General features: G+C 42.4%; 2 protein-coding genes across 2 annotated transcripts; both read left to right on the top strand.

The window, feature by feature from the left end:
* The first annotated feature begins 707 nt into the window (after positions 1–707).
* LOC131444160 (26S proteasome regulatory subunit 4) lies at positions 708–6,948 on the top strand. Its single transcript, XM_058614347.1, has 11 exons — positions 708–781; positions 1,253–1,306; positions 1,716–1,812; positions 2,076–2,200; positions 2,296–2,481; positions 2,673–2,801; positions 3,489–3,585; positions 4,328–4,517; positions 4,988–5,139; positions 5,752–5,906; positions 6,618–6,948. Exons 1-11 carry the CDS (start codon positions 779–781, stop codon positions 6,750–6,752), a joined length of 1,323 nt encoding a protein of 440 aa, XP_058470330.1. The 5' UTR covers positions 708–778; the 3' UTR covers positions 6,753–6,948.
* Positions 6,949–10,756: 3,808 nt separating this feature from the next.
* Positions 10,757–22,892, top strand: LOC131443608 (calmodulin-1). Its single transcript, XM_058613378.1, has 6 exons — positions 10,757–10,907; positions 16,227–16,257; positions 16,897–17,040; positions 20,569–20,675; positions 20,959–21,094; positions 21,804–22,892. The coding sequence occupies exons 1-6, from the start codon at positions 10,905–10,907 to the stop codon at positions 21,830–21,832; spliced, it is 450 nt and encodes a 149-aa protein (XP_058469361.1). The 5' UTR covers positions 10,757–10,904; the 3' UTR covers positions 21,833–22,892.
* Positions 22,893–24,607: the final 1,715 nt, after the last annotated feature.

Raw genomic sequence — 24,607 nt, 5'->3', positions numbered from 1 at the left:
CTGAGTCCAGGAGATCAGTGACTACCCACATTCTGAAAAACAATACATTTTTCTGTATCATTTTACAGAAATTTTAAATGATAAGTTCCCCATCTCTATGTTCATGTGACAAACATCTTAAAATTAGACCTGCCTTCAATGTAAATTAAGGAGCATGATTTTTTATAGCACGTCCAAGTTTGAGAAACCTGTACATATGAATGTACAGGGGCTACTATATTTGTTTTTATAGTTTTACCATTTCAGGTCGTTGTTTAATGCTTTTCAATGTCCCCCAAATAAAATTTAAAAAAAATGTCCCTTATATTAAGTGGTCTTCACGAGGTGTACTCTGGTGGATAAAACCTACTTAATATTATTTGATTTACTTTTATGGACTGCATAATGTGCTTTTTTTTTAACGTTTTACTTTCAAAACCGGATGTCACTAATCCTGCATGTGCGCTCGATCTGAGTTGTTATGTTGCCTCTACCATAAGGGCTACAATACGAGGGCACTCCAAATTTAGTGTCGGCTGTTTTGACCACGGAGAACTCCCTGAGAAGTCTATGTATTTTTTTTTCTTTTCATTCTGCATTTGGTATTTTCCGTTGTTCCCTTAATAACAAATCTGGTATTCATACCTTAGCGCTTTGAAGATATCTGTTTGTCCTGTTTGGTCTTTATTACTGTCTGACAATGGAATGGTTAATAAAGTTTTTTAATAAATAAAAAAAAGTATTTTTGGCCAACACTGCTGCCGTATCCTCTGACGTCATTCTAGAGCGACAAGTAACTATGGTAAGTGAGCAAGCAATTTTTCTGCGTCTCGTTCATGAATTATATTAAACGGTTATATTTCCCAAGATAACATAACGGATGGATTTAAACGCTAACATTATTACCGCCGTGTATTTGCGGCTGTTTTTAAGTTTTATTTGTGAATTAACAATACACTTTCCAGTCGTCCACGACCTACTAGCGAAAGGCTAACGACGTTAGCTCTTTTTGTCGGTTTGCAGCAGGGCTCCGTGAAGCAAAGTCATTCATCGTATAGGGACAATCGATGCTCAATACAAGTGATTTTTTCTTTGTGGATTATTGTTATCACTCATGTATCTGTGGACAAACGAGACCTTTAATTCTGCTATGACCATGTAGCGGCGGCGTTAGCTAATTGTAATCAGCTAAGCTAAGTACTTGATGTCAAGCTCACTACTGTCAGGACTTTTTCATCACTTATCACTTATACTATCACCTGTCTGAATTTAGGGTCAAAACCAGAGTGGTGGCCACGGTCCAGGAGGAGGCAAGAAGGATGACAAGGTGAGAGTGACACAGCTTCTGCTCGCTATTGTGTCTGCCGGTCAGCTAAACACGGATGTTTACAACTAACGCTGTTATTACAGGCTTATAACTTTCATATGAAAACATAATTACATGTGTGGATTGTACACCAGTCATATGTGTCACATAGTCCAGCAACTGTGCTGTTTTTTTTATAAAAAATATAGTATCTATATAATATATCACTACTCACAGTTAGAAAGGTTGGCCATACATTTTTGTAGTTTTGTATAGCGCATGCCACTGAATATAAATATGGAAAAGTGAAGGTGAACTACTGAGGAAGTATTTGCCAAAGGTGGTTTCTGTTACTACAAATCACTGCTCTGTAAATGTTCTAAAATATGAGCACCCTTTCTTACATTTGTTGTTGCACTTCTTACTGAAGGATAAGAAAAAGAAGTATGAGCCTCCAATTCCCACCAGAGTTGGAAAGAAAAAGAAGAAGACCAAGGGACCAGATGCTGCCAGCAAACTACCATTGGGTAAGACACTGACAAAAGTTGATGTTCTTGTAGAAGACTGTCGAACCCAGGGGCTGTGGCTCTGCGGTACAGCAGATTATTTCAGCTAGAACGTCATGAGTTCTATCCTCGACTCTGCTTGTCTACACATCATATGTCCTTGGGAAAGATACTCAACTCCATGTTGCTCCTGACAGCTTTGCTAGCACGTGTTAATATACATACAATAAAGACTATTTACCACATGTTTTTTTAATGCAAGTTCTACATGTGCTATTTTTCAGTTACCCCTCACACTCAATGTCGTCTGAAGCTGCTCAAGCAGGAGCGGATCAAAGACTACCTATTGATGGAGGAGGAGTTCATCAGGAACCAGGAGCAGATGAAACCCCTGGAAGAGAAGCAGGAGGTCAGATGTTACTTTAGTCCCGGAAAAATGGTTTTGTGCTGCATATTTGGTCGAATGGTTGGAAAAATAATCAACATATTGCCTCTGTTTAACAGGAGGAAAGGTCAAAGGTGGATGACCTGAGAGGGACACCCATGTCTGTGGGTACCCTGGAGGAAATCATAGATGACAACCACGCCATTGTTTCCACCTCAGTGGGATCAGAGCACTATGTCAGCATTTTGTCTTTTGTAGATAAGGATTTGCTGGAGCCAGGTTGTTCTGTCCTGCTCAACCACAAGGTAATATTCCACCATCGTCCTTACTTCAGAATTACACCTGTCTGCTGAATAATCATTTCAGTAATAAGTTTAATTTTTCCTTCAACTACCAGCTGTACCCAATAACCCACCAATCAAGCAAGAACATTCCCACTAAGATCATTTGTGTGAATGTTATCATTAATTGTTCATTGTTTGTGTATCCTGGGTAGGTTCATGCTGTGATTGGGGTGCTGATGGACGACACTGATCCCTTGGTAACAGTGATGAAGGTAGAGAAGGCCCCACAAGAAACCTATGCTGACATTGGAGGACTGGACAATCAGATCCAGGAGATCAAGGTACAGTATACTGCAGGGATTTTAGCAGACTTACTAATAGGGCTGTTGCGGGAACCACAAAGATGGAACTCTGAAGTAAGAACAAGACCACCACAGAGGATGACGGCCACCACCACAATCGAACACATGATGTCCCTTGATTCAGAACAATTCGGACAGAAACAATGGAAACTGCACATGTGGTGCTGTGCAGTGACGAGCTGACGCGCTTTAATGGTGTATTCTGTCAATTCCTGTTTAATTGGCATTGCGCTGTTTTATACTGTTCTCTACAACTTGACAGTTCTATTTTTAAACTACTTATGCTCACAGTCCACTGGACATACACTCATTTTAATTCATAAGAGCTTTGAACCTCTTTAAGTGACACTTTTCAGTGCCATCTCACTGTGTTTAATGCATATGCACTAATGGAAAACCGTTAGTGCTGCATTGGACATTCTTTCACTGCAACAGCCCGACTTACAAGCGTATTTGTTAGCAGCCCCGTTACGGCAAAGATCTCATTTATACTTGGTCACTGCATGAATCATAGTCTACAGTGCAAGATAGGGACTGTATATGTCAGACACCCATCCCTCTAAAATGGTAAACAATGAAGCAAAACAAAACTCAAGCTTTCTTGTATTAGTTCCTCATAATCATCATCATCCATCTGACTGCATTGTGCTCCTTTGTGTTCAATAGGAGTCAGTGGAGCTGCCGCTTACACATCCAGAGTATTATGAAGAGATGGGTATTAAGCCTCCCAAAGGTGTCATCCTGTATGGACCTCCTGGCACAGGTAAGTGCTTCAGTAAACATATTACCAACACTGGCTCTTTGAATAAAACCAAGCAAGACAAAGACTATTTTAAGAAGCTAATGTCCTTCCAACTGTTAATATCCACCCTGCTGTAAGACACTGGCTGCAATGCAGTGGTTTCCAACCATTGTAATGAAAGTTAAAGAAAAGTGATAACTCTGTTCACACTCTCCAACTATTCATAGATAATACCAGATAACAGCACTGGCAAAATTGTACACAGTTAAAGTGAAACCTGATCTTTAATATTTTTGTCAGTCACTTTTTTTTGTCTTTTTCAAATGACATCCAGAGGTGAGATGGTAAAAGCCACTGTTTGACATTGCTGACAAATTCCATGGTGGCCTTTTTTAAAGGGCACCAGCACAACAAGTGGCAGAGAGCAACCAGCCTCCTGAATCCTCCCAGTGGTGCAAAATCAGTGCTACATAGTGGAAATGATTTGAAAATGACTTAAGCCAGTAAAGTAAATGAGGATGATGATGATATTATCTTATGTTTAAACAGTATGTTCCAAAATTAGGAGGCAATATTGGTGCAGCAGGAGTTTTCATTCAATAATGACACAATCTGAGAGACCTCAAAATAAAACTGAAAGTCTTAAATGTCTCTTAACTGTAAAATGTCTCAAATATCTAGTCAGAGAATTGATATTGTATCCCCACTAATTCAAAATAATGTATACTTTGAAATGCTGAACTTATGTTTGTGTGTGTTGTAGGAAAAACATTGCTCGCCAAGGCTGTAGCCAATCAGACATCAGCCACCTTCCTGCGTGTGGTAGGTTCAGAGCTGATCCAGAAATACCTGGGAGACGGGCCCAAGCTGGTCCGAGAGCTCTTCAGGGTGGCAGAGGAACACGCTCCCTCCATCGTCTTCATCGATGAGATTGACGCCATCGGCACTAAGAGGTAAACGGGTGGATTACTTAAAACGGCGCATCAGAGCAGTCATTTATCATTTACAGTAAGTTGTTCATGAACTGGTATTATCAAATTTCATAGTGCACATTGGTTTAAAAAAAAAAAAAATAGAAAGGCGAGTTAATGAAGAAAATGCTAAATCAAAAGTTTTGTCTGTTTTTCATCCGTGTCAGAAGAAAATTGCACCATTGTTGTTGGGTAGTATATCGGCTGTTGTAAATAAATGAGCCTGTCTGTGACTTCGGTTGAATATCGACTGGCTAAATAATATATGAGCTTGCACGTGGAAAAGACTGCAGACAACTCGGCTTAGTGAGTCCATGACAACAAGACTACATGATGGACAAGCTTGAAGTCCTCGTGTCTGAAGATGTGTGCTGAACAAGGTGGACTCCATAAATGTTTAAAATTAAAGCCCATGCCCGATGTATGTTTTTGTGTGTGTGTGTGATGTATAGGTATGACTCTAATTCTGGAGGTGAGAGGGAGATCCAGAGGACCATGCTGGAGCTGCTCAACCAGCTTGATGGCTTCGACTCACGGGGAGACGTGAAAGTCATCATGGCCACCAATCGGATAGAAACCCTGGATCCAGCCCTCATCAGACCTGGTCAGTGAGATTGTGACTGGGTCTGGCTCTGCCTGTATCTGTCACTGATTAGTTATAGGCTTACTGTCATGACAGGAAGTAGAATTTATATATTTTTCTGGCTTTGGAACTGTTGAATAAAAGGTGGTCATTTGTATATAAGAAATTAATTTATGTACATACAGTACAGAGTTCTTCCTCATCATTTATCCTCAAAGAGTCTAAGAGAATAAGTACCATTTCTCTTTTTAATGAAAAACTGTTGTTGCCTCTTTTAAAACTCTTACTCAGCCCACTGTGATTTAATAATTCATTGGCCCACTCTGCAGTTGACTGAGTCTCCAGCTGAAAACTACTGCACGTCAGTTCTGCTATTAAAATGTTTTACTGCACTGAGGAAAGTTAGTGTGAAAATAAAGTCTGGGCAGAGTCATCAGAGGTGCTTTATTGCGTTCTTTGATAGTGTGCATCACTGTGTTTACTAATCACAGTAGTTTTGAGTGACTGCCACTGGAATTAATCTACCCCATAAAACAAAAATAAATACATAAAAACAACCCAACAGGGAGAACCAGTTTAAGTACTTTGCAATCAGTTACTCACGTTTTTGTTTCCCCTCTCCCTCCACCTCAGGGAGAATCGACCGGAAGATCGAGTTTCCTCTGCCCGATGAGAAGACCAAGAGGAGGATCTTCCAGATCCACACCAGCCGCATGACCGTCGCAGATGACGTCACCCTCGATGACCTCATCCTGGCTAAGGATGACCTATCAGGGGCAGACATCAAGGTGAGACTTATCTGCAAAATGTTTTCTTTACTCCAGCGGCCAAATCCCCAAAAAGTCTACATGTTATAGTTAGGCCAATAAAACAGGACATATTCCAATCATTGTTTTTATACTTATCTTCAATAAAAGTATTTGTAAGGCTATGTTGTCTCTATATCAAACAGCATGGGAGGTGTTTTCAGAAGATGTCAGCAGTGAGTGACAGAACAGAGAAAACCATGTGAAGCCCTTTTCAATGTTGATGACTGCGTTTGTTATCCAAGCGCTCTTCATGTCTCTATGACCACACTTTGCTGCCCTCATGTGGGCTGCGACATAATGACACTTTGACAAGACAAACTAATATGACATGAAAGCAATCAGTTCATGTTAAATGTTGTCAGTCACAGCTCCTTTTTTTTTTTTATTTTGAGCAGCACAGCACATGAACAAAAGTAGAATAAATGCAATATTTAAACTGCTATATTACTTTAAAATACTTTCTACAGAAACAAGAGTGTAATTGAAATGAATGTTTTTCCTCCAAATCACAATGTTTCCATCCCTGCTGCTGCACGAGTTACTAGTCTACTCTCTTCTCTAATAAAACAATACCGACACACAACAAATGTTAAAGCTGCTCTTTGTTTCTGGTGTATAAGAATGACCTTCCATTATTTAAAACATTGATGAAGCTCAACAATGTCCCTCTCCCCCCTGTGTGTCCTCCAGGCCATCTGCACTGAAGCAGGTCTCATGGCTCTGCGAGAGCGCCGCATGAAGGTCACAAACGAAGACTTCAAGAAGTCCAAGGAAAATGTCCTGTACAAGAAGCAAGAGGGCACACCAGAGGGTCTTTACCTCTAACCTTCAAACTTTTGTTTCTCTCACTCCCTCTCACCCCCGCCCTTCCTCCGTGTGTCTCTGTGTGAAAGAGGGGAGGCAGTCGTGCGTCTTCCCAGAGAGAATTTTGATATTTTGTGCATGTCCTGTCTGGTTTATCCCACTTTCCTGTTATTATTTGTTAAGACATTAAATAAAATAACAAAAAAAGAGAAAATAACTATCCGATGATGGTGTGTTTGTCATCGCTTGTCTCCTTTTTATTTATTTATTTATTAATTAATATATATATATACATACACACAACCATTTTAGCTTGCAGCTCACTCTAAAAACTTGTTTGTTCAGAGGCAGCATCTGTTGACGCTTTGCTCTTTATTAGATTCCAGTTTATTGACTTCATCTCTGCGCTGTAATATCTGGAGATAATTAATCACATGCATTATTCAATTAGTTGAGTCTCAGTGTTGTCGGTGTCGCAAGCAAAATCATTCGTATCAATTTGCAAAGTCATGTTTGTTGTCATAGGCCAAAGGTGAGGTGAAGTTCTGAGGGCATTTTTCCCCCTCATAAAAATAGTCACCAAGTCCTGTAATATACCATATGACTTCCACACACACACACACAGAGAGAAGCATAATTAAATATCGAGGTTACACAATAAGATAAAATGTCCTGACTGTAGCGTTTTACTCGGACATTTCCCATAAGAGTTGTGTAATGTCTCTGCACTTATGTTTCACTCTTATCTGTAATAAGGGAAATGTTCCAACGCAATAAAGAGAAGTAAAAATGCGTTTTGGTGCATGTTTTTGTTGATAATGTACACGCAGAGGGGAGATGAGTGTGGCTTGTAATTTGATTCTTGTCTTCAATTTAAATCAGCCTTGTAAGTCATTACAGCACGGTTAAGTAAATCCAGCTAAGCTGCCTTTGCTGCAGTCTGACATGTGGAGAACAGCAGTGCTGATTTAATTCCTCTTGATGTGGAGCCATGTGTAACTCAGTGCTCAGCAGAAAGTGGCCCCATGCAGCAAGCATCGAACCACTTTATAGGGCCATCTTTGGGCTCGAGTGAGAACGGAGCTGCTGCTGCTGCTGCTGCTGCACTGCAGCCCCCTCCTCTCAAGCGCTCCTTATTAAATCAGTCATGCATTTCAACTGCTGCTCATACATCGCAGCACGTTCAGCAAATGGTGGAGAGAGGGGGAGGGAAAGAAAAACATTTAAATCAAGCGTGGCATGTTGGACCAGAAAGGCTGGGAGGGTTACAAGAAGAGGAGTGTTGCTCTCAAATGAGACATTTGCCCTGTCAGCTTAAAGCAATCTCAGAGTTGGGTGTTTCTAAACCATCCCCACGAGCACAGAGCCACTGATGGGGGATGACACGGCAAGACTGACCAGTGCGCTGGCACTCTCTAAAAGGCCACATCCACGTTATTGGTCAGTCACAGTATGTACAGGTTGAATTTAAACTACATGTAGCTCTGCATAAATAAAGCCTTGTGATTGTGATTAATAGACAAAGATCTTCTGATGAAAACCCCAAAAAACCACCACACAGTCTCCACCAGAACTTAAGTTATGACCCTTTCTGTACCCTAGCCTTCCGAAAAGAAGAGTGTGTGTGTGTGGGGGGGGGGCATATTTGTGGTTATGTAACAGCTATTTTTCCTGGTAAACAGGACAAAAGTGCCGAACAAACAGAGTAAGAAGTCGCGATTAGTTCCGGTAGATTAACAAATCAAACAGCTCAGCTTGAGTTAAGAGTTTCTGGACCTGAGGAGAGGACGACTAACAGCCTGCTTTCTGAGTCTGAACTGCAGCCTTTTCTTGTTGTTTTTTGAAGATGATCATGTCAAGTTGTTTTTGTCTCTGTTCCTTCAGCGCTTATTCACTGTCAACAATTAAAACATCATACATGTACTGTACCAATACAGTAAACACTTACATGGACTGCTAAGTAAATAAAATAAAACAAGAGTATGATCAGCAGGCCAACCAATAAATATAGATAAATGATTCCAGTGGCTGTCTTGTACACTATTGCTCCATTTAATGCACCAGGCTTGTTTTGTATTATAATAATTATTATCAGCTTACGAAACATTGCTACATGTCACACGCTTGACTACATATGCAACACACATACCAACTAACACACTGTGAGGCATTGTATGTGGCTGTAACTACATTAATCACACTAGAAACATCTTAACAACAAAACAAACTGCACTGTCTAACGCATGAGAGTGATTCATGGACATGTTTCTGCCTTATATCATTTCATAAAAGGCATTTTTAAAGGTTTCATGATTTCAACACGTTGTCCACCGAGTGGTGCTTTTTGTCGAGTGCCCTCCTCAGATACTATCGCGATACTTTGGCTGACACACACACTCTCCACGTACTATCGCGATACTATCTGCTTTGCTGCCAAATCCTACATCGTCATTCACACAACCTCAGTTTAACACCTTCATGCTGCGTATCCGCCTCCTTAGAATTACATATATTAAACCGTATAGGTAGTATTGGATGTATTAAATGTAAAATGCGTATCCATAAATCGCTCCGAATGAGCTGTTCTGTTGTTAATTTTACGCAGGCCTGCCAGACTCGGTAGCAGCCAATAGTACGTCTGCGTACTTCCCATTTAGAGCCTATCAAACATTCACCCCGCACCAATGAAAACCTCTCTGTCGCCTTTTCCAACTCGTCTTCACCAGAATAATCCGAATAATTACAGACATAAAAGAGGCAGAAGAAACACGGCGCTGATTTAAAACATCCCCGTATTTATATTTATTATATTTCCATCAAGTGCCACTGCCTGGTGCAATGCAGGTCCCGTGTAGCCAATCGATGCGGCCGACACATGCAGTATAATATTGCAGGTCTGCAACGGCCAATCAGAGACGACATCACAAACCGGCACCGCAAATTCTCCAGTGTCAACCAGGCGGCCTCCTACTCTAGAAGTATCCTTCCGCGGCTGCAAACTAGTCCCCTGTACTGGGAGAATGCACTCTCTTTCTATGATAATTATGACAATGACAATACCACTACTAATGAAAGGTAATAATAGCTAAATATCACAAATACATTCACTTTGTTCTCACAATTATCAGCTTCAATTTTTAAAAGATACAGTTTTTTTATTTCCTGTCAAGTCTGTGTGTTTTGATTAAAGGCTCAAATTGGCTGTGTGGTCAAAGCAATGGTTTTGAAGTGGTCTGAGGGGGGTATTTGACTTTATAATAAAAAATAAAAACAAAAACTACAAAATTTGGAACCACAGTCCCAATATTGTGCCTTCCTTTTTGTGCTTACACCAAATTGTTCATTGTCTTACACGTGAATAACTAATAAATAATTTTAGCTACATACATTTATAATGATTAATGAAAATAAATATGACTAGAATTCACATTAGAGCTCTGGATGTTCTACATGACTGCCTTGGAAAATTATGATGTTTTAATTTGCCAACTTACAGTGAGTTGCCGTGTTTATGTAAACCATAACAACTCAATTACTATTTGGGTTTAATTTTAAATTTGCTGCTTCATTGCTGCAGCGTTTACCTGCAGCTTAAATGCAGCTCTCAGGGGGCTGAGCAAACAAACTCCCATCAAATATTCCTTATTGCAAGTCATGTTCATCTGCAGCATATGCTGTTGCAAAAGTGGGACATGCTTGTGAATATAACTGACATCAAAGTCATCACGCACAACAATGTAATAACAGGACTTGTATGAGTTTGATGTTGCTTGCTGGTATGGAACATGTAAACAGCTTAATGTGCAGGTTTCTTTTTCATAATTCCTCTAATTAAATTGGTGTTATAGTCATGAAAAGTTGATTCTGCAGGGATGGATGAAGTGATGCTCAGCCTCTGTGACTAACTGTGTGTCAGGATGCTGTGCACTGCAGGCTTTTCAGCCCGGTGATTGGCATGTCTTCAGCTGGAGGCCTGAGCTGCTGCTGCAACAGCGCTGAATTGAAATAAGGAAGTGGGATAGGCGCTAGTGCGGCGGAGGGATACACAGGACAATCCCCATTCTGGCCACGGCCAATATACACGCTGCTAACCCGCCAGTGGAACTCCATCTAAGGAACGAGCATACTCCTAGTCTGCCTCCACAGACCAACAAGCACACAACACCCTCCGACATGGTATGTATTCTCATTCATTCTGTGTACCGGGGGAAATTGGGTTATATTAGCAGTACAGGATGCTCATACTGCAGCTGTACATGCGGTTTAACGCTTTTTTATCGCTCCCATATCTGCTGTTCAGTCTTCGGTTGTTCTTATGAGCTGCTCGGTACGTGAAGACGAGCACGGAAAACGCCCGCATTTTGTGTTTTTACGCGTTTTAGCTTTTCAACACGAAGCCCAATTATGGACTAGCGTTGTTAATGCGTGTATTCTTTGCCTGAAATCATAACCACATTCAAACTGGGAACGCATTTCTCTCATAACTGCGCAATTCATACAGAGCATTATCGGCTATCCGGCTGTAGCGAGTCAAGTGGGCGCTTCATGCAGCTCCGCGCTGCATGTTCAATTGATTGCTGGACTGGATTTGGTGTCATGGGAATAACTCGCACGTTAACGTTGTGTTATTACAGCATACTAATTGTGTGTGTGTGGTACACTCACTGTGTGAGGAGCGCGGGCGTGTTTGGAAACATGTGTAACGGTTTTACTAACACTGACGTTTCCTCTGTAAGAGACAGCACCTTCTTAAATGGCACAGAGACGTTGGCGTTTTCATTTCTGTTAAAGCGGCGTGAACGGGAACAGTGAGGGAAACGACCTGGCTGCGTTTGGTTTCCCCTTTTTTTCTCTAGGTTGCACCATCTTGCTTCTCAAGCCGTGCCGTGCTGTGCCATGATGGGATAATGGCACAACTGTGTGTCGTCAGTGTTCCGCAACGGAAACAGACCATATTCTGTAATTACAAGGTTATAGCGAAGTTGTGCAGCCTGGTTGGTCTGTATTAGTGTGGAAGAAAGACGCAGTTCCGCTTTTACTGCAGGCTATGAGGGTTTGCTGCCGGCTGTGTTATCGTCATGTCGGCTGATTTGGTTGCCTCTTTGCAAATTCCCGATGTAATGCAAATGCGAGTTGTCCAAGAAGCTCTTTCTGCTACCAGCCAGTAGCCATCATAAAAACGTCATCAGTATGTAAAAGTGACACCACTTGTTGTGAAATATAAATATTGCTGTGTTTCCCTACTGTTACCTTACATGTGACTGTTTCATATGATATGAAACTGTTTCTATGAAACTTAATTTCTATGAAACCTGTTTGACCAGATGTTGTTTGCGACACATGCTCACATGCACACTAACATCTGCCATTAGTTAATGCAACAGCCTCATCGCCGGCAACGTCACATTCGAAAAAGTAACCAGATGTAGATGTGAAAAATAGGCCTTAATGCTGGTTCGTTGATCATCAAGCTTGATAGATCATTAATGGCCTGAGGGAACCTAGAAGCTGTAGGCCTCTTTCACCCCTCTGCTCTGATCAAATATCCCATATATGGTATCAAGCCACGATGTAGTTTCATGTTGCAACGCGGCACAGTAATTGGAGTGTAAAGTGGAATTGTTACAGTGTTTGCCTGCGTATCAGCATCTCTGAAAAGTTTAAATCCACAGGCGTAAGCCTCTTGTCTGCATCAATACGCCCACTGAGGTGGAAACAGCCTCCCCCATTGAGGTGGAAGTATCGAATAAGTAGCCGGACCATGCTAAGGCCCTATCATATTCCTGTTACGCTCTTGTTTGCTGATGCATGTTTAGTAACTTGACGGACATCTGATCCACTGCAGTGAATAATTTATATGCTTGGCGGCAACACCTAGCCATGTTCCATGTCCTGAGTGCAGTACTGTGCTCTCTATGGTGTGGAGGAGTACCCAGACACCAACTGCCACCAGGCCATATGGTGGAGCAGCCTTGTCTGCTGGGTGTAGGGAGGCTGGTGTTGTTTAAATGGTAAAATGGCCTCTATTTATATAGCACTTTCCTAGTCATGATAGCCACTCAAAGCTGCTTTACATTACAGTTTTGCCACATTCATACAACATTTATCTGCAGCACCCTTTCTACCTCATATCTATCATACCCATTCACACGCTGCCGGCATAACCGTAAGGAGCAACTTGGGGTTAAGTGTCTTGCTGTGGGACTCATCAGTATGAAGACAAATGGAGCAAAGTCTCAAACACACAACCTTCTGGTTGAGAGATGACCTGCTCTACCACTGATTCACAGCTGCCCCGTGCTCTCTCCCTCCTCCCATCCAGATGCAGCCCAGCCCAGAGGCCTCACTGTCTTTTGTCCAGCCTCAAAGAGAAGAGGCGTTCAGCATTCTGTGGAGCTAAGGGCTCCAATAGAAAGAGAGTGTTGTGTCACACTGACTCTTTGTGTTTGTGCGCGTGTCATAATGAATGCTAGCGTGTGTTTGAGAGTGTGTGTGTCACACCCATCTGTCAGCCGGTTGTTGCACCTTTCACAAGGTGAATATAGAGAAACCGTTTTGAGAATTGTCTGGGTACCTCACAGTGGAGAACCTTCAATTCAAAAAACCTGATAAGTGTTGAAAAAATGTACAAACTGAAAATAATAATGGGGTTTATCTGGCACTATTTTGAATCCCCCATAATAGTGAATTAAGAATGAAGAGGGGAGGATGTGTGCAGGTGTGGTGAGGCATCAAGCGAGATATTCCTCACTGGCCCGGTGAACTGCCTCCTGCCTCCCGCAGTTGAGGTTGGAAAGCATGGCTGAGGATGGCTGCCTGGGCAACTGGGAGTTGTTGACTGACTCGTGCCAACGGACTACTGCCAGCCACCCCCCCAAAAAACACAAACACACAATGCTAAAGAAGCTGTTATTAACAGTGGAGGTCTTGCAGCCAGAACAACCATGTCCACAAGACACTATGGATGGTGATTCACAGGGAGTTTCCTTTTGAAAAGTATGGTCACAGTCACATACACACAGAGAAAAAAATAATCATTGAGGGGAAAAGGTCTTTGGTAGGAGGAGTTGGTGATGGCCGCGGTCCAAGTGCCAGGGGAAAAAAGGAAGAAAAAGGCAAAAAGGAAGGGATGGGCTGGTAGTGGGCAGTGCAGTAGCACTCTCAGGCCCCAGCATTTTGGGCCTAAGCCAAAGGAGGATCCATAGCACTGAGTCACCAAACCCCACACCCATTCCACTTAGAGAGACAGCAGGGGACAGGAGGCTGCATAGATACAACAGGAGCAACACAGTATGACAAAGAGGATGACTAAGATAGGAAGAGAGCCTCATCCCCACTGAAGAGTGAGAAGTCAGGACAAGGACAGAACATAAGACACAAGAGGGACTGGGTAAGATGGCGGCTGAAAACAAAACAGCTGAATAGAAGTCAAAATATTGTGCATGCTGGGTGGCATGTTTGTGCTGGGAAGGCTGTGTTGTCTCTTGACATTTCCCTTTGTCAAAGATGGAAATGGAGACAGGAAGAGGGTGCGGGGAGGAAGACAAACAAGCTCTTTTGTGAGGAGCAGGTTATTGAATCATGTCAGCTAATCATATGAGCGCTGTTGAAGTTATCCATGAACAACCCCTCGCTGACCAGATCAATTTATCCTCTGGTTGCTGCTGCTGCTGTTGTTCAGGCCATGAGTACAGGCCCCTTTGTCTTTTTGAGCAGCTAAAGGTCAGCTTGCAGAGTATCATGCGGCGATCTGCTCAATCTCATCCCTCGTAACCAAATTGAGTCATTACGCAACAAATTCAATTCACTGGCAAACTAAAATACCCTCACCTCAGCACATGGATGCAATGAGGCCCAGGTTTACACATGGGACAAGCGTCTTTCATAGCAGACACTCTGAAATACTGTAGCTGAAAGAGCACATATCTTACTGATAACATTAACAATGGCTCCGTCTCAGTATTTAATTTCATAAATTTCACCTGTGCCATGTTCAAATGTCTGCTGTTAAAAAGGTCTTTTGAGTGTGACTCATTTATTGGCGGTGGGCTCAGCTGTATCCACAGCTTGATTGCTTACAAACACATAAATACATGGATTGCTGGAGGAATTTGCTCAGACGCAGAACTGGCGACTCTGACTAATTCACATTGAACACAGGGATGGAAAGTATTGGTGTTGTGAAAGAACGCCTTTAAGAGAGATGTGTGTGTGTGTGTGTGAGAGAGATTGTCATAGGTTACTGTTAAGGACAGATTTAAGTCAAAACCAGTTAACTGGGGAAGGCTTGTCCAATTGGGGACACAAGCTGTGTAATCACTTGAGAGAAAGCAGATTTTTGGGTCAGGGATTTAGGTTAGGCTCGAAGTGGTTCTGTTCTCCAGGAAAGTAAAGAGAAATCTATGTATTGTCCCTAAAGGTCACCCATGACTGTCTGTGTTCAAAGTACATTAGTATGTGTATGTGCACATCTGCTCATGTTTGCCTGGGGTGTGTTCCTTCTTTGTTTCAAGGCTCAATCATGTCAGTGTTGTGTTACTGATAATAAAGCGATAATGAAGCGTTGATGAGGTAGAGGGTACCTGTGGGAGTACATTTTTGCACCACAAGCTCTGTATTCACACTCTACTGCTGTGGGTGTTTGTTTCAAATCGGTGCTTCCTTTTACAAAGCAGTCTGGATCCATCTATGTAGAAGGCCTGGCACTGGATACTCGCTTCCAAGCCATTTAAAGCATGTGTGAGTCACTATCCATCAGGACAGAACCCCAGCTAGTGGATGGAACAAACTGGGAGGGGCACCAAACTGTGGCAACCTAGAAAGACTTTTTCCCCTGTTGCTAGGACTATGGGAAACACTCCTATGCTGAAATGTCCTAAAACAGCCCTGTCAAACCAATTTCTCCTGGTTTGGAGAGAGCACTTTATCAGTTTAATTACACTACCTTGCTGTTTCCCAGCAGTCCACACTGCGAGGACCACCATGACAGCCTACTTTAATACAATCCCATGGAGCCAGCTTTACAAACGCCCTCCAAACAAACAAAACCCTTTAAAAACCCTTAAAATAAGCCTTTGCTACCATATCTTGTATATGGCATTTAAAGTCAGACTTGAGACTAGCTTTATGTCAAAGGGACAAAATCAATTAGACATGGTTCAATTTTGAGAGCAAAATGTACTTTTGACAAAATATATTCAGAAATGATTAGGTTATGCATTTTGTAGCGTCTAACTGTCATTGAAAGCATTGTCACTGGTAAATCTTTGCAGCCATATGAGTAGATTCCAGTTACTGCTTTGGTGGTGGCCTTGCAATGAGGCCAACAGCCTCTTGAACACTGTGGACACTGTGTCAAGCCGTGTGGTGGCTGGTGGGTGGGGGCAATGAGGAATGTAATGACGAAACTGTTTGGGTTTTGGAATAATTGCCTTATTGAATAACACGCATGTTATTCTCTCTCTCTCCCTCCCTCCCTATTTTTCCCAACCACAGGCTGACCAACTAACAGAGGAGCAGATTGCAGGTAGGAACAGAGAAATGGTGGATCTGTTCTGGCTTCTTTTACTTCACCTACAGAGAACATTACATGAAAGAGAAAATTGAAGGATCTGGCGCCCACATCCCTCGGTAGATAATTAGTTTACACAAACTGAACAGGAAGTAAGGGGAAGTAAGGGGAAGAAGTATTTCCAGCATTTCATGAGTCAGGACGGAAACCCATAAAGACGCAGTGAATAGACACTTTTCAGGCACATCTTGCATGAAGTTTCAAGCACTCAACCAAACTGATATTCTTGATAAATAAATGATGTGAGCTCTGTGTTAAAATTGGAGGCAATCAGTTTCATCTCAGTCAAACCCCCTCTGTGGTTAATTAGCATGCACTAATGCTCACTATTGCCTGCAATTTCTTGGATGGGGCTTCATGGTCTTGCCGTTCAGTATGAGATAAGATCCTCGTTAGCTCAGCACATTTATAGCTTCAGTTGTGTGTCTTATTCTTGTGCGCCAATTGAAAATGAACTGAGTTAACACAGCTCCTCTCAACACAACATTTAAAACAATCCATTAACCCTGCAAACATGTGGTGTCCTCATATAGCACGTCTACAACTGCTTAACCACAATTATCTAAACTGTCACTATTTCCTCCACCCCTGCAGAGTTCAAGGAGGCTTTCTCCTTATTTGACAAGGATGGCGACGGCACCATCACCACCAAAGAGCTTGGCACCGTCATGAGGTCGTTGGGCCAGAACCCCACAGAGGCTGAGCTGCAGGACATGATCAATGAGGTGGATGCTGACGGTCAGTATACTAAATATATTCAAATTTACAGAGAGTTACTTATTCCTGTTATGAGAGAAATCATGGAGCTCTCTGTTGAAGAGGACATATAAGATGCCAAATAAGGAAATAGAGATAGCATATCCCTCTTAATTGGTCCCAAAAGATAAAAAAAAAAGGAAAAAGGTTGTGCTATTGGTGGTGGTTTATTTTCCAAAAACTCTACTGTAACATACACTGAACACTACAAACTGCATCAAATTTGTGTTAGATTACTTAGCTTAGTCCTGATTTCTATTACAGAATAAACAGAAGACTTGACTAAATCATCAAGCAGTGTTATGTGCATCTATTGTGTGGATGATTTTGTGACCAGGCTTCTACAGAATGCTTCTGTACAGCTCATCATTTCAGCTCAATCCCAAATGTACTGAGAGATTCATTAGTTCATGTCAGTTGCTGCGGTAGAATATAGCCATTATTATAACATTTCCTTGCATGACTGCAGAGATAAAACCTCTGTTACAAATGGATGTGGGATTAGACACACCGCCCATTACTGCCCCATTTTGAAACACATCAGTCATGTTGTTGTCCACCTCCCTCCCTTTTCTGCCAACTGTCCAAGCCAACTGTCCGGCCAGCTTTATTTTCAGATGACGTGTCCCTCTGTGTCAGCAGTTAAGTCACTGTCACTCAGTGTCAGAGGTATGGTTGTGCAGGAGGTGCTTGCAGTGCTGGTGAGAAAAGCAGGCTAAGTGTCAAAAGACTGTCAGTGTTGGTGCGCCATACTGGGTGCCAGATTTGGGACAGATTCCTTCGTTCAACTCCTCCTCTGTTTACCAACTCTGCACTGCAGCGTCACTCAAAGGCATTGAAAATGAAAGACAGGTATTGACAGAAAAGGAAAGCAAGGGAGGAGTCAAAGATGTTGTCAAATAGTTGCCAAACTCACTGTCCTTGGGCAGTGGAGTCAAGGATGTTAGCCATCAGCGGGGCCTTTACCCCTGTGGTGCTCTGTCAGCTTATAGGATTTTGTAAATGGGACCACATTGATCAGGAGAAATCAATTGCTCCGCAGCTTGGCTGTCCCTCTTTTGAAATGTCCTCCTACCTTCCTTAGTGCCCTCCCATTCAGTTACACTAAAGAGCAAGCATACACACACACACACACACACACCATCACTAACATCCCCTTGTTCTGCCTCTGCCTCCCTTGGCTGATGCAATCTAGGTCAGACAGCACTGAAGCTAGTAATGGAAAATAAAAGTGGTTACATAAGGCCTCTCTGCGCTTTGCACATCTCGTACCCACATAGGCAGCCATGGGATGTCAGCTGGACCATTGAAAATCAGCTTATTTATCAAACAAGGATGCTGTGGTTCAAGAACGACAATGAATGGGAAACAGGGACATAGGCTTTAGATGGAGAGATGGCTATTTGTTTGTAAAAGCCAAGCTGCACTTAATGTAAAGTGTGGATTACAGCACGATATACAGGGGTGCTCTTTATTTCTGGCATTGTCAGACCATATGAGGTAAAAGAGATGTGAGAAACAAGATAAGGCATTTGAATTATGGATGAAATAACTGCATGACAACAGCCTAAGTCCCGCCACATCACTCATCGTCGTTACACAATCACTCTTTCTTAGTGTATCTCAGGGATGGTAGTTGACTTTATGATGCAGATCAAACTATGACCACACATACAAGTGCGCTGTGATGCCTCAGCCTTCTATAGTTTGCGTCAGCACCTCTTATGTGTAATCGCACCATCTCCCACTCGGTTCACTCCTTATATTCTCTCCTCTTCACATCTCCCTCATCTCCATCTCCCTCTCTACCACCCACTCCCTCCCTCTCTTTTCCCTCTCTCTCTTTTCCCTCCCACCATTTTCTCTCTCTCTCTCTCTTTCTTCCTGCCTGCCCTCCTCCCTCCCTCCCTCCCTCAATCTTCCACTACAGCAGCTGGCTCGAGGTGCAGTTGAGCAGATATCACTTAAGGGCTGTCTTGCTTTTCTTGTTATTGTGCCCCCAGGATGATGGTTTTCCACTTGTACTCCTGCCCTACTGCAAAACACCCCCCCCCCCCTCCCTTACTCAGTGCTCATAGCTGTCTCTGTATGTTAGATAACAGGTCCTTAGATTGTTACCCGGAGTCATCAGGTCACCATCTGCCCCATCAAATTACTGCATCCTTTATGTTACACCCATGCACATCCATTCTCTATATCTTGCTCTCTGAGGCATGTGCTGAAAACCATCCACCGAGTCACTTTAGTCTCCTCGCTAATAGGAAAGGAAAGCAAAGCATCTTTATTGTCATTATACTGGTATTGTACAACGAGATGTCGAGGTCAGATGGAGGGTTGATCAGAGAGCCGCTGCGACCAACCTGACGGAATGTAACTAACATTCTAACATGTTTTGATGGTGGAAGGAAACTGGAGAGCCCAGGGGAAACCCACGGGAGAACATGCAAACTCCACACAGAAAGGTCCCAGACCAGGAATTGAACCCAGCACCTTCTTGCTGTGAGGCAACAGTGCTAACCACCACCACTAACCACTGCGCCACCATGCCGCCCTAATATTCACGTATCTGCTGTCAGTTCTCAAAAGATTCAAACCCTTCAGACTTCGCACATCATATAACCAAAGTTTCCCACCGTTAGATTTATCACCCTCCCAGCCTTCCATCCATGGTTGAGCTGCTGAGCTCCTCATAGATCCCCTCCCTTGACAAGACAACCTGATCCCCCGCTAATCCCGTCTTGACAACTGCAACATGGATATTGATCGTGTTACACCTATTGTATGCACCACCAGATACTTTTGGATGATCCAGAAACACATGCAAATGCTTCCAGATATTTAACAAGAATAATAAAATGTAAGATGAATAAAAGTGGGGAGGAGAGGTGGAGCTCCCCGCCCTACACATTATTGTCCTTGTTAATCTCCCTTCAGCCTCAGTTTCTGTCAAGGGCATCAGGAGAGATGAGCCTCACATGCATCCAAGCTTCTTGAAGGCCAAACTGTTCTGTAGACCGTACATCTGCTTTATGGACGACTACCCTAAGCCCCCCCCCCCCCAGCTGCAATGCTGCTGTGCTGTGTCTAACATCAGTAAACCTCCTCCTGGGGCTTCCCTAAAGGCAGAAGCATAAACACACACACGTATATATACTTCCACCTCACCAGTAGTAGTGTTTGTCACAAGAAGGAATGTGCTTACTTAAATGATTTGAGGTCTGCTGCCCCCCCTGTGATTACTCACACGCCACTGCCACAAACGCCTCAGGGGAGAGGTGATGCCACATACAATAATGTAAATGCTACCGTCCCTCTCTCTCTCACACACACACACACACACACACACACAGGTGGGGAAAAAAGCTGACCGCAGCACTAAATGAATATTTTTCAGTCAGGTGATTTCCATCAGCTAAATGATGGGTTATATTATCTCTTCTTATCGGACTTAGCTGTTAAGTAATTGCAGCTTTTGCTGATTAAATGTGACTCATTGATCGCCCATTACAGGTAATGGAACCATCGACTTCCCAGAGTTTCTGACCATGATGGCCAGAAAAATGAAGGACACAGACAGTGAGGAGGAGATTCGTGAAGCTTTCCGGGTATTTGACAAGGTAAACACAGAGTTTTCATTTAAATAAAGTACAATGAAGAGATGATGTCACTGTTTCTGTGCCTGGCAAAGTTTTATAGTATTCTGTAGTATTTGTGTGTGAGTAAGAGTATTCAGATGGGGGGGAAGAAGATATCCGTTTCCTACTTAATGCTTTACACTCGCTGCAATATCCGCTCATAATTGATCTAGTGGGAATTTGTTTTTGCCGTAGCAGTTATCAGCCTGTGGGGATATTTGTACATGTTTTTTTACACACACGATCTCCCCCCACACGTTTCCAGGACGGAAATGGCTACATCAGCGCAGCAGAGCTCCGTCACGTCATGACGAACCTGGGAGAGAAGCTAACAGATGAGGAGGTGGACGAGATGATCAGAGAAGCAGACATTGACGGAGACGGACAGGTCAACTACGAAGGTAAAACTTAACACCATAAAAGAAAAAGAAATAAAACATAACAAATAAAGACTTTTGTAAAGGAAGTAGATACTGGTGCAGAAATAGCTTAAGTATCTAGGCCACGATGTAAGCTTTATTAAACAGGGAGACCAGAGCACATCATTTTCTAACCTGTGTATTTCTCTGAGGGTGACTGCAAGTTAAGCCAGACACACATAATATTAGTGATACGACAGGGGCTATAGATGGAGCCTGGTGAAACAGAGATGGGTGAAAATCATCCCTCTGAATTTATCATCAGTGTGCCAGGAGTGCTTTTCTCTCCATCTCCCATCCCGCTACCCTCAGTCTCCTGACACATTACACCACAGACTGAGCTCATCTTCTAGAAGGCTGTTGGTACTTTATGAAAAGTCTACAAAGCCGTGGTTGAAACGTGCCCTCCTCACACACACACACACACTCCCACTGCAACCCAGGCTTATCATCGTCACATTGCTCCAGAACGTAAAAGCTTTTTAATCAAATGGATTTGATGAGATGAACATGGAAGCTATTTGGAAATTGAACACCATTAAGGCTGTTCTGAACCTGCTCGAGTTGATTAAAAAAAATAAATAAAACGTAACAATTTAGCAGCTCTTACTGGCAGCAGGCTGTGCCAAAGCTGTAAACCTGATGTCCTGATTGCTTTGTGTGCTCTCTCTCTCTCTCTCTCTCTCTGCAGAGTTTGTACAGATGATGACTGCAAAGTGAAGACTGTCCGCCCCATCCTGACCCTCTTAGGAGAAAACAAAAAAGAAAAAAAAAAGTTAAAATGTTTTACTTACCTCTTGGAAAAAAAAATGTTCATTTATTCATACCGTTTCTGTATAGAAAATAATTGAATGTTGAATTAATCTATCCTTCTGTCCACACAGGAAAAATATAAAAATATACAAAAAATATCTGCATGAAAATGATGGTTAGTGATCCTGTCCCCTCCCCCTCGGAAATCAGTTTAGCATCAGTACTTAACAAGTAAAAATAATAACAACAAACCCTGTAACTACTACCTTCAGACTAAAGCAAAAGCATTTGGCAGACTCCTTCCAGTTCCATTTGCTAGTGGTAAATGTCTGGGCTGGCCATCTCTTCTTTCTCTCTCTGTTTTCTGTTCTTCATGCATGCAGCTTGAGACCGGAGCACTAACCCCCATGTCCCCCCCCGTCCCCCCACCAACATCCCTCCTCCGGGCTACCAGAGCGTGCTGATTCCACTATAAGCTGTCCTCTTGTTGGTTTGGTACAGTTTTTTTGTATTTGGAGAGAGAACCCTGTACTGTTAAGATGAGAGTGGAGTTCAAGTGGAATGGGTTTTAATTGTATGCTAGATAAAACGAGAAAAAAATGATGTACAAAAAATACATTTTCAAATGTTTGGCATGTTCTTTTGTTTTTGTTATGTTATTTGGACGGCCATCTTAGTAGTTGTGCGTCCTGCCCTTTTGAAAAGGAGGGGGAGTTAAAGAGTCTTACGGTGAGCTTTCTTTTGTTTTCTTCTTCTTTTATTTTTCTTTTCTTTGCTGAGATGGAGTGTCTGTCCTCTTGCAAGAGAGAATCACTGGCCTTCACTTTTCTTTTTCTTCTTCTGTTTCTCGACTCAGACGAAAGCATAGTGAGGGGTGTACTGTGTTTGCAGCGCATGCTGTTAGTGTGTGTGTCAGCGCACCAGTCTTCGCAGCTCTTCATCTGAGTTCAGTTTACATTCATTCCAAGTTGTACATGCTAGTCTTTATTTTTGTTTTTTTTTTCAAATAAAAAGACCATGAACTTTATCACGCCTTGTGTCATCTTTGTTATGTTTTATCCTACAAATGATCTATAAAAGGCAACAAAACAGGTACTCACATTCATCTGCTAATATATAACCAGCCAATCACACACCAGCAGCTCAAGGCATTTGGTGAAGACGACATACAGAAAACTGAATTCAAACTGAGCGACAGAAAGAGAAAGGTGATTTATGTGACAGTGAACGTGGAAACATCTTCATCTCCTGGGATTTCCACACACAACACAACTCTAGCATTTACAGAGAAAATACCCAGTTAGTGACAGTTCTTAAGCCAAAATGCCCTGTTGATGCCAAAGGTCAGAAGAGAATAGCCAGACTAGTTCAAAAATAATAGGAAGCACTTCTTCCAACCAATGTATGCAGAACATGTCAAACCTTATAAAGAGGTTGGACCACACAGGGTGCCACTCCTGTCACTCCATTAGGTGTCCTGTGTACCTAATAAAGTGGCCAATGAGTGTATGTGTTCATAATAAATCCGTGTGTACGGTCACCGGTTGAGCAGAAGAGTGAATTCTGCCCCATTACATGGCGGTGAGGCTGTGGTGGGAGAGAGAGAGAGTGAGTTGCCCACAGGGAAGGGAGAGGCAGCAGAGTGTGTTTGCTCTCGCTCTCAGCCACGGATATACATACACATCTATGACGGCTCTCTTCCCTCTCAAGACACTGCCGGTTGCTAGGCAACAGAAGCATGCTGTAACTGGGATGTTGGGTTGTGTTTTTTTTTTTTAAAAAGGCAAGTGGGAGTTTGAATAAACCCTCCTGCTTCTGCTGATGTTGGCTTGTCCTAGTAAGGCAAACCAGGCCACAACATCACTGCTGCTGTGTGCATGTTTTAAACAACACACACACACACACACACTGAAGAGACAGGCAGAAACGTGCGTGCTGGGCCTCCAGCAACATACTCACTAAATGTCCAAAATGTCAACTGAGAAGAGCGACTGCTTAACTATATTAGGAGTGTAATTTGACCAAAGATAGACCGAGACAGCTCTCCACCAGCCTTCACCTACACGAGGCAACATAAACTGTAAACTGTGCACGGACATGAATCATGTCCACGAAAAACATTCTTTTCATTCCACTCACAATCGCTGCAGATCTGTTTCAAGTCAGACGCCATTTGGCTTTTGTGGAATTCTGCATTTATCAGATGAGCTGAGGCTGAGTGGAAGACAAGGAGGCTAACAAGAAATGGGACGAGCAACTCTGCTCTGATAATAGCCAGAGCAGAAAAACAGGCACACTTATCACAGCGCCTTCTTCACTAGCCCCTCCCTGCAGCATTACACGAGCCAATAAGAGGAGTCGTTAGTTTGAGTGACAGCTGGGACTGAAGCGCCTCTCTCCTCTGGGTTTCCACAACTGGCTCAGTGCTCAAGTTATATTGCAAGGGAAAATAAACTGTTGATTATTATTATTATTATTATGATTCAATATTAAAAGAGAATAATGAAGCGTTAAATTGTGAAACAAATACATTAGTAAAACGCATCAAATTCATTTTATATGAATTCTCTTTACTATTATTTTTAGTTGTGTTGGAGTATATTTATAGCATATATACATATATAAATATATGTGTAACGACAAATTTAAAACATACATCAAAAAGTGCTTTCAAAAAATAATTGGGAGATAATAAGATTTGGTCGTACCTGTCCTTCCTAAAAAAATTGTATTTTAAATAAA

The sequence above is a fragment of the Solea solea genome, chromosome 17, assembly GCF_958295425.1.
Source record: "Solea solea chromosome 17, fSolSol10.1, whole genome shotgun sequence".
NCBI classification, from domain to species: Eukaryota; Metazoa; Chordata; class Actinopteri; order Pleuronectiformes; family Soleidae; genus Solea; species Solea solea.
Note: the sequence above shows the minus strand (reverse complement) of the source record. Positions and strands in the feature narration are given on the sequence as shown.

Bases quoted from the DNA above. Each gene is read 5' to 3' on its own strand.
- LOC131444160 (XM_058614347.1), top strand. The intron at 1,307-1,715 runs GTGAGAGTGACA...TTCTTACTGAAG, and splicing joins GAGGCAAGAAGGATGACAAG to GATAAGAAAAAGAAGTATGA. The intron at 2,201-2,295 runs GTCAGATGTTAC...TCTGTTTAACAG, and splicing joins CCCTGGAAGAGAAGCAGGAG to GAGGAAAGGTCAAAGGTGGA.
- LOC131443608 (XM_058613378.1), top strand. The intron at 17,041-20,568 runs GTCAGTATACTA...CGCCCATTACAG, and splicing joins CAATGAGGTGGATGCTGACG to GTAATGGAACCATCGACTTC. The intron at 21,095-21,803 runs GTAAAACTTAAC...CTCTCTCTGCAG, and splicing joins CGGACAGGTCAACTACGAAG to AGTTTGTACAGATGATGACT.